The sequence below is a fragment of the Quercus robur genome, chromosome 1 (genome assembly GCF_932294415.1).
Source record: "Quercus robur chromosome 1, dhQueRobu3.1, whole genome shotgun sequence".
Taxonomy (NCBI): domain Eukaryota; kingdom Viridiplantae; phylum Streptophyta; class Magnoliopsida; order Fagales; family Fagaceae; genus Quercus; species Quercus robur.
This window is the reverse complement of record NC_065534.1, coordinates 17,270,557-17,281,088: the sequence shown is the minus strand read 5'-3', so window position 1 is coordinate 17,281,088 and position 10,532 is coordinate 17,270,557. Positions and strand designations below refer to the sequence as shown.

Below are 10,532 nucleotides of genomic sequence, written 5' to 3'. Positions count from 1 at the left end.
TTTTAGAAATTTGAAAACAATTTTTTTGGACTATGAAAAAAAAAAAAAAAACTATTCTTAGAAACAGAAAATTGAGGGGGAAAATTTTAGTTACCAAACCTAGTCTCAGATTCCTTAGATAGGACAGGGTCACTTATAAAAGTGTTTTTTTTTTTTTTTTTTTTTTTTTGAGAGAGAGAGAATTATAAAAGGAGATTGAAAGAGCAATTAGACAGCAAGTCAGGAATAGCCCTTTCTTGAAAAGGAACCAAAAAGCAAAAATAAAAAATAAACAAAGGGTCTTGCTACCTGATCTCACAATTAGCAACTAAATTACATACCAAACTCAAAAAGGCTATTTAAAGCCAATTTTCATTAAAACGTGAATCCTCAGCTTTTGTTTAGGGTATATTAATGGCTAATCCAGAAAACTTCTTCCCTCAATTGGAAGGGTTGCAGTCATTTGCTCTATCTTCCCACGGTTATATTTCCTGTGAAGGTTGTGTATACCCTTGTGCATTTATTGAAGGGTAACCTCAAAGATGACTCCATCAAGATTTCCAACAATGCTTCGAGTCCCGGATACTTCACTTATGTGCATCCCATACCGGGTAGCTTCACTAATAACCAATGAATCCATACTGCAGAGAGGAAAATGAACATGTAAGAGAGAAGAATTCTGAGAAAGGTTAGATCTGCAACTGTCATCTCCTAGCAATCAAAATTAACAAAACAATTGCCACCATGATGTTTCAGTGATCTAGTTGACAATCCAGATTCATGCAATAAATCAATAAAAAGTAGCTACAGCAGGCAGATATAGAAGATATTGATAAAGTACTGTACAATAAACAGCCATTGAACAATGAATATTCATGGAAGGGCATTTACAAAAATGGACGCTGGGCTTAGATAAAAATCATTGTAGCTAGGGTGATAAATAATCAAAGAAAGAAGGTGAGAAGGGGAGTATAATGTATATCCCCTTTTTATAATTTCTACCATATTTTTATTCTGCAAAATTCCTGGCACAAGATGTACCTAATAGGTCAGATCTTCTAGATTTGGCCAAATCTTTTTATTAAAAGGGTTGGCCAAATTTTAAAACAGTAGCCTAATAATTCAGTGGGAGTTCTATTTGAATCAATCCATACTTGCATCAGACCCATATATGTCCAAGGCTTTGAATTCTATTAGTTCTATATATTCCTAAAATGTTTCAACAATAACTTACATCAGAATCAGTAGGTGTGCACATCAACTAAGGAATCTAGTCAATCCACATGGCGCTAGGGGGTTTAGAATAGAATATTTCAGTGACAATGAAGTAATAGTACTGTCTATCCATAAAATTCATTAGATGAAGCAATCAACAAAATTTAGTTGGACATTGTGAAGAAAATCACAATCCACATCTGTTTTTTTTTTTTAAATAATAATGAATTACTTACGTCTTAGCTCGGGATACATAGGCAAGTATGAATTTGCACTTTCCTTTTCCTCTTATTTGAAGAAGCTGTTTCACAGTGTCAAAAAGCAAAGGAATGCTGGACTGCTGAAAGCTTATCTACTGTCAAGGAAATGTGATGGTGTGAAGCAAAGATGAAATGCATGATACATGATAAAGAGATGTTTTAGGTTTAGCAGCCATAGCTTATGATAATGAAACTTGGCCAGGTAAATGCTTTCAATACAAGTGCAACAACATAAACAACAACAATGACAAATGCAATGAAAGGTGTAGAAGAAATTAGAGAGACCTCATACAAAATAACCATTAAGAACAACGTGAACTCATAGAAATGCTATGAATGACATAATAGATTAACTATTACATCCTCAAAGAAGGATATGGATAGTTCTTCCAACTAGCCAAGTTCACAGATTTACTTCAATTTTACGTCAATTGCAGATGCAGGCCTGACAATTTTCTGGCTTTTGTGCAGTTATGCACTTTATCCGACTATTAGTACTTTAGTAGTTGAATAAAAGTGAGTTTGTTTGAAATTATTAAAAATGAGAGGAAGAAAGAAACATTTAAGGATATAAATGTCAGCTCCAAGAACTAAATCAAACCCTCCAGAATATTTTTGTAAAATTTGGTTAATCTGGTCAGAATTTCCCCATTCTAGCTTCTCAGCTACTAATCCTGCATATAGGAGAGGGGGGGAGAAAAAGAAGAAGAAGAAGATATTAGGTGAGCCAATTATATATCTTTCATTTTGAGTTTATTTCTCTCACCAGCACAATCATTTGGATTTTCAGAAGATGCATGCAGATCTACATTTTTCTTCAATATCTGAGGATATAGGTAATATAAATAGTCAAGATTGGAGATTACCTACCAAATGTCAAAGCATTGAAATTTAATTTTGTTATCTTGCCTTGAGGACTTCATCATTATGGTCAGTCAACACAAAATCACGGCAAAATCTACTGCAAAGTATTCCAGTAATCCCTGTATTTCAAACAGCATAAACCATGTAAGGTCTGACAGTGAACCATAATAAAGCTAATTAAAGCAGTCATAATAATCGGGGAAAGAGAGAAAACATTGCATAGAATGTAGTCCAGAAGTTACAAATGATATGAACCAAAAATTCCATGTGGTCTTAGTCTTAGTCTTAGTCTCACAAGATACATGTACTGTACAGTGTACACACAAACTTTGATGAGAAATTCATTTCCAACAACAAATTAAAGTTCGAGGACAATTTATCCAAATCAGAGTAGCGATTCCAGCTTTTCTACTTGTCATAACAAAAATCACATATTTTTAGGGATTACATATTTTTTGAGAGGACAAGAAACAGATAATCCTCATATTTGCCTGACAAATGTTATTAAACATAATATACAGTGTACATTCAGCTGAATTAAGTAGTCAATTCAAAACCTTCACCACTAACAGATGCTTTCATGTAAGAACGTAGTATTATTCTTGAAATAAATAAAATTAAAAGTAAGATAGAGTAAACTGACACATAAAATGTTCACATGTACTCCATGAACCAAAACTTTCCTCAGACACCCAAGGCATCTGGCAATGTCTCTCTTAGTCTCTTATTATATTTTGGTAAATATCTAATTTATTTTTTAGTTTTTTTGATGTTCAATTCCTGATCATGACACACATATCCACTATAGTAAATTTTGCCTTATTAAAGAAAAAGAATTAAGACTCTTAAAATAACCACTTACCAACACCAGAGCCCAATTCAATAGCAGAACATCCTTGTAGCATCTCATCATTCTTTGAAAGGTAATCATTCAACAGCATGGCCCCAGGCCAGACCAACTGTCCTGTCAGATCAAAATCAGCTGTCTCAAGAATAGTTAGTACCATGAAAAAATTATGTATAAATCGATAAATTAGTGACATAGAGGGAAATAAATTACTATACAACTCATAAGACCATACAATTTGAAAAATAGGATGATTCATTTGGGTAAAAAAATTCTATGTAAGATAAACCAGAAGAAACTTAAATCATTGCAGAAGTAAGAAATTTTGACTTCAGACCTAATAGAGCTTGCTAAAGACACTAAGCTAACTACACAAAAGTTTGGAATACTACAATATTCTAAGCTCTCCACAAGATCAAATATTCTTCAACTAACCTCTCATTATATTGCAACTGGAGTCCAAAAAAATTTCATGCTAGCATGCAAGCAAAATGGATTACTCCTTTGGGAAGATCAGTCACCCCAGCTCATAATTGCAATTGCAATATACTTAGGCAACCCTGCTGAACATAGTTAACGTGACAGTTCATTAAAAATTTATCATCCAAAATATCTCTATCCAGCTGGAATCCGAAATATATTTGTCCATGCGGGGCACTTGAAATTGGGGATTATAAGCATTTTTTTGTTAAGACCCCTTCTTCTTTCTTATACATTTATGCAAGAAAGGGTGATCAATAAATATGTCACCTTTTGATAGTCACTAGAATTTGATTGTGGCTTCATTTAGCAGGCTGTTTCAAAATCCCGTACCCACTTACACGAACGTGTAAAGAAAGACATAATGGGAAAAATTACACCATTGGGTTAGATTTTAGAAAACACAATATTCCACTAAAGATTGGATTTTTATCCCATCCAATGATTTCAACATTTGTATCTTGATAATTATTAAATTGATAACTGTGCCACTTACTAGTGTAATGACAAAACTTAGTGTTGTTGCTCAATTTTACAGAATTCTTCTTTGGCTCATTTAACAAACTCTATAACAGTTTCACAGGTTTTCAGGTTAAAAAACCTTATTTTCCAGAACAACAATCATCTTGCTGGCTATTATAGACCAACATGCAAAAGTTACTAGCTGCATCATTGGAAATCAATATCAGAAATACATAAAAGATATAAAGTTGTTCAATTTACCTATGCCCAATTCATATTTCACTCAAAAGAAACCAAAAAAAAAAAAATCCAAACAAATAATAAATAAATCAGATAAAAACATGAAATGGGTTTAACTTAATATAATTGTGTTGCAGAACTGAAACAGTATTCAGAAGAAACTCACTGGAAGCAGAATGGAGACAAAAGAGCTGAATAACTTGAGACCCAAATGTGAATGTGGTGAGCTGGTAACTGCACATTTTGACACACCATATTATAAGATACAAGCTTAAAAGAACAGACAGATTATAAAGCAGAAAGAGAGAGAGAGAGAGATTGAAGAACTCACTTGTCATTGATGAAAAAAGATTCATCCAAGCAAACTATGTCTTCTTCTTCTTCTTGTTGGTCTTCTTTTCTTTCCATGTTTTTTTTCTTGTTTCTGGACTCTCTGTATTGGAGAGACGGCTTGTTTATGCTCTTTGATTTGTTGGGCTTGGGCACTCTTTGAGGTTCTATAGGCTTTATGCTGTGGCCTAAGGAAGCCCTATTGTGGGGTTTCCCACTTGGGCTACTAACCCGTATCATGTTAATATTTAAGGTAAAATTATATTCTAATCCTTAAATTTTATTGATAGCTCCAAATTTTAAACCCTACAATTTATGCGAATATTTAAGGTAAAATTATATTCTAAACCTTAAATTTTAGGGATAGCTTCAAATTTTAAACCCTAAAATTTTAGAAGTTTCAAATTAAACCCTAAAGCTTAAGATTGTTACAAGCTAAACATTATAGTTTCATTGGTTTCAAATTGAATCATAAGTTTTTTAAAATCGTATTAATTTAAATTGTGGACATTTCAGATTTGATTTGGGGGCTTAAATTGATATGATTTTAAAGATTAAGATTGTTACAAGTTTTTTTTTTTTTTTTTTTGAGATTGTTACAAGTTAAACCTTATAGTTTCGTTAGTTTCAAATTGATTCATGAGTTTTTAAAATCATATTAATTTAAATTGTGGATATTTTAGATTTGATTTGGGAGCTTAAATTGATATGATTTTAAAATTTTAGGTTCTATTTAAAACTAATGAAACTAATAGGGTTTAATTTGTAATGGTCTTAAATTTCATGGTTTAATTTTAAACTTTTGAAACATTTAAAACTATAGGGTTTAATATGATATTGTTCACTTTGAGTTGTTCCTCACAATTTTAAAATGCAGATACCAAATATGGCTTTCTCCTTTTCCGTCCCCGAGCAATGTGAGACACCAAGATCGTGTCACCTTTTGCACTTGTGTCACACATACTCTTGGTGCTTGGGACTTCACATCCTATTAGAAAGACTTCTATAAATCTTTTGTGTTCTATGTATGGATATCTTACTGTTGTTTCATTAGTCACTTCTTTGGCACACATTATATACTATAAACAAAAGTTGGGTTTTAAAAATCGTTGAATCAAATATTTATTTTCTCTTTTCAAACTAGTGGTTACACCCTTTTTGAGCCAAATGACTCTCTGTTTGTTTCCATTTTAATTATATTATTGAAAAGCAAAATAGATAAGCTCCATGCATCCCACTCAAATATGTACATCTTTTTCTCTTTCTTTTTTGGTTCCAGAGAAACTTAAAAGGAACTGTAGGGACACGGTTTATAGCCCAAGCCCAAAAAGTATGGGAGCTTGGCCCAATGAGCCCAATACAATAAATTTGTAAAGAGTGAGTCGAAAAATTAGGCCCTAATGAATTTGACAACGGCTAGTATGAGTTTGGAAGATGATCAAGCAAGAACAAAGAAAGTATAGCTGAACGACTTCACCGTCTAAGGAGGTCAAACTTATATAAATTGGTTACAATTGAATACAAAAACAATTTAGATTGCTACAATGTTCTCTCTCTATTTTAAAATCCCCTTTCTCATGGAGGATCTCTCATATTATATAACTCCCTTTGGGTCATCTTGATCCTACATTTATTGATTATTTGAACCCCTACTTGAGTACCCGTCCCATCAGACATCCTCTTTGGCTTTCTGTGAGTTGTGGTAGCCAAGGCAACACTATTCAAAGGTCTTCTCCACATAAATGCGGCCAGAAAAGTAGCTGCAGTGCATTTAATGCAGTAGTAGCAGCATTCCCTTAGATATTTTAGGGTTTCCTTCTTTCTCGTATGTTCATGAGGCACGTTCCTATCATTGGAGTTTCTTGAAGGGTCACTCTAATTGCTATAATACATACTTGAGCTGCATTCATCATATCCGAGGAGGAGTTTCTTCTCGGACCACCTTCCACCCATTTCTTACTCATGAGACTTTAAATTGGAACATCTACTAAATATGTGTCTCTCCTCGGACCATTCAACATCCTCGGACAAAGCCCAAGGCCCAACATATGATTTTGGACCCTTATCCCTACAAGAACAAACTTCGTTCCAAACAAGAGGAAATCATAGAAAATATATATTTTTCACATTTTTATGACGTTTATGTATCCAAATAATTAAATTCGGTACATTTTATAATGTTTTTGCATTCATTGTGTTTATCTATCCTCTCGCCTTTGTCTCTCTGGAATGATTTTTTTTTTTTTTAGAGATAATTACAATATGCTGCTAACCCCGCAGCTCGAACCTTTTCCCCCCTAAACCCTCAAGCACTTTGTACATGGGGAGGTGTCAATTCAATTACAAGGCCTTTGGCTTTCTGGAATGGATTGAAATTTGAATGAGATATTCAAAATATAGAACTTAATGTTTTTTATATCTTAAAAGTTACTTTTAGACCCCTAGAAGGGGTTGCTACTGATTTCAACAAAGTTCACATAAGCCAAGAGATCTATTAATTCAAGTTTTGTTTGCAATTCTCATAAATAAACCTAGTGGAAAAATAAATCACAGCAAACACACATGGATTTGATTAGAGAGATAAACCCTTAGACAAAAAGTCAAAAATTCTCTTGACCTAGCCACTAAACGAATTCCACTATGAAGATAGTTGAATTACATAACAACTTACAAAACCTCAAACTCTTACTAGCAAGTTAGCAACAGACTACACTAATCATTTCTCTTCACAGTCTCTAAACACAAGTTTGATCTCTTGAACATTCCAAGACCTCTTAAAATTTTCATCAAGTCTTTGAGGTTTTCCAACAATCCAAATCATTATAGGCTACACTCAATGTTTAAGTGAAGATCTCCTCTCAAGGATGGTTAATAGGACAGGATCATAGATATGGGAAAAAGCAAAAAAATCTCTCTAAGGGTACATAAGCCTTTGCCTTTGTTCTATTGGATTAGGGATTATTTTTCATGCATATAATGAGTACAACTACAAATCAACAGTTGGCAAATTGCTTGCAAATCATGAAGAAATGATATGGAAATTTTATGAGTAGCTCGCTCGCCCGAGGTGTTGGGTGCGGGTGGAGCGAGCTTCTCTAAAATTCAAATTCTAAATATGTCTCTTGCTATCTCGCTTGACATATCCAAACTTGGCTTGACTGAAATCTTCATTGCAATAACTTCAATTTTCAATATTCTTTTTTTTGTTGATCCGATTGAAGATAACTCAAATAACAAAATTACATGTAAATATTTGCATTACATTTAAAATTTTTGACACAAAATTTGCCAACACTAAAATAAACCCAACCTATAAAAAAAAAAAAAAAAAGGACTAAAAATAGAACACTTTAATTGATATTTTAATTACTTATTTTAAGTTTAAAAAGAAAAGAAAAAACTTAAAAACTCATAAATAAAAGTTCATAACAAATTATATATAAAAAAGAGGATTCTCCTCTTTCAACTGGACTTTTATGTAATTCAAAAATACCTTCATTAATGAAGGGTAACTTCATTTAGAAATAATGTCATAAATATCAAATAACAAATTTCATTTTAAAAAAGAAAACTCCTAAAATTTAAGACCTTTTTCCCTTCACATTCAAAAAAGAAATTATAGTTACTCTTTATTTATAAAGTTTAACCTTTTTATTTGTTTGAAATATAAAAAAAAATATTTTTAAATTATAATAAATACGCATTATTAACATTTATTTAAAAAAAAATAGAAGAACATTTAAGCACGCGCACATACATACATACATATATATATATAATCATCTAAGGAAATTGAAATAAATATTCATCTAAGGACTTAGCTAAAATCTAGTATTCAGTCAAATTGAACTTACAGGATACTAGTTGTAGGGACACGTTTTGCGTCAACCCGCAATAGAGTTGGGTTCGCACATAAATGGGCCCATACAATATCATTTGTAGAGAGTGGGATCGAAAGGCTAAGCCGTGTTTACCCGGCGGTGGTTTTATTAAGGAGCTCATGTATGATTCGGGTGTATTCACCTCTAGAACCCCTCCTCCTTTTTTCCCGTGGGATTCCAGCCCCTTCTTTAGGTTACATATTTTTCTTTTATACTAACATGCGTTCAATTTCCTTCGTCCACGTGTAGGGTCGACCTTTCCAAGACTGATACTTGTCCCATCTGTCCTAGACCTAAGTCGTTGGGAGTAGTTGATAAAGCTAAAGAGCATAGCTCTGTTAGGTGCCAAGTTCAGTCGGGGAAAAGGCAGTAAGGGCAGCCTGTCCTAGATATTTCAGATTTTATTTTAAGATTATCCCTATGCCGCTTTTGCCCCTTTTCTTGGTGGAGCTTTGGGCCAGCCGAGGGCTGTACCGTCCTCGGCCGCTTTTCTGGGCCCATTTGTGCTTTGCGCTAATGAGCTTGGACTGCCACCTTCTTCGGCTTTGGGCCTTAAAGCTTCCCGTGAACAAGTGGGCCTGGCCCATATATTGTTGGGCCCCACACTAGTAGTTTCCAATTAGCTTAACTGGTAAAGTCTCAAATAGTTGAATAAGAGATCTAGGGTTCAATCTTCGCCTACACTAAAAACTGATTGGTGTTTTGATTTGATGATAAAAAGCTATCATCAAAAATAAATATCATAAATTAAAACTCTCTTAATATATATATATATATATATATATATATTTTTTTTTTTTAAAAAAAAAAAAAAAAAAAAAAAAAACCTAAACTTACAGGGACAAAGTTTAGCTACAAAATTGGTTGTAGCTTAAAGCTACAAACTCACTTAATAAAATAATTATTACAACATATTTTGAAAATCTAACCGTTGAATTGCATGTTCTTTATGCTCTTAATGCAAATGTAAAATTTTGTGTCAATCGGATATTATTTATTATATGATCTATAAGCTTATATTTTGTGCATAATTTTAAATTACAAAAACTTGCAATTTAAAAAATATATTGATGACATAGCTATTGATATTTAATTTTCTTGAAATTTTGCAAGCATGGAAGATATAATAAGAAGATGTAATCCAACGGAGGATTTGTCAAAATTCACCTCCAATAAAAAGATATTAAGTAAGTTTGTAGCTTAAGGCTACAACCAATTTTGTAGCTAAACTTTGTCCAACTTACAGGACACCCAAAAGCATATTAAATGTGGTAGTTCACCGACATTCTAAGACAACAACAACCAAAGTGACCAAAATAAGTGGTAGCTTAAAGCCATAAACACGTGTACTATCGAATATGAGAAATATCTCAAGCGGGTCGCTACATCCTTTGAATCTTGTGATGGATCTCCATTCACATTGCAGAGCCACAATTTTGATAGAATATTTCAGATAGCTGCCCATCAAAACATAGCCACGTAGAGGGTCACATAACCACATTTGTTTACAGTTTACTCCCACCAAACATTAATTTGCTCTGCATGTGTCTGTGGAGTGTGATGTGAGTAGTTTGTAGTTTGTTCATGGATAGGGTTTTCAACCAGGTTTAACCACAAAATTTGTCCTTACTTAAAATTACAATTTTATTCAATATTTTTTTTTTATTGAAATTGAATTTTGACAAATTCATTATTGAATTAGATTTTCTTCATATATCCTCTATACTTGTAAAATTTCTAGAAAATTAAAAATCAATAACTATGTTATTAATAAATTATTTAAATTGTAAGTTTTTGTAGTTTAAAATTATACATAAAATATAATATTTATAGATTATATACAAAATTTGACATATATATTAAGAGCTTAAAAAACATGCAATCCAACAATTAAAATTTTAAAATATTTTGCAATGTTAATGATATCGAGTAAAGTTGCATTATTAAGTTACAACCAATTTCATATATAGCTAA

The 10,532-nt window shown here is 32.5% G+C and overlaps 1 protein-coding gene across 4 annotated transcripts; it reads right to left on the bottom strand.

Annotated features, from left to right (window-relative positions):
* Window positions 1-207: 207 nt before the first annotated feature.
* On the bottom strand, window positions 208-4,845 carry LOC126723678 (uncharacterized). Of its 4 annotated transcripts, none has more exons than XM_050427344.1 (9): window positions 4,679-4,741; window positions 4,514-4,581; window positions 3,601-3,728; window positions 3,181-3,300; window positions 2,364-2,437; window positions 2,221-2,278; window positions 2,027-2,128; window positions 1,431-1,542; window positions 208-620 (listed from the first exon to the last, which is right to left on the bottom strand). In XM_050427344.1, exons 3-9 carry the CDS (start codon window positions 3,605-3,607, stop codon window positions 500-502), a joined length of 594 nt encoding a protein of 197 aa, XP_050283301.1. In that variant the 5' UTR covers window positions 3,608-3,728; window positions 4,514-4,581; window positions 4,679-4,741; the 3' UTR covers window positions 208-499. The 4 variants fall into 4 exon arrangements, with proteins under 4 accessions (XP_050283301.1, XP_050283312.1, XP_050283281.1 ...); XM_050427355.1 differs by having other exon boundaries at window positions 3,601-3,725; window positions 4,679-4,695; XM_050427324.1 differs by lacking the exon at window positions 3,601-3,728 and having other exon boundaries at window positions 4,679-4,845.
* Between the last annotated feature and the right edge of the window lie 5,687 nt (window positions 4,846-10,532).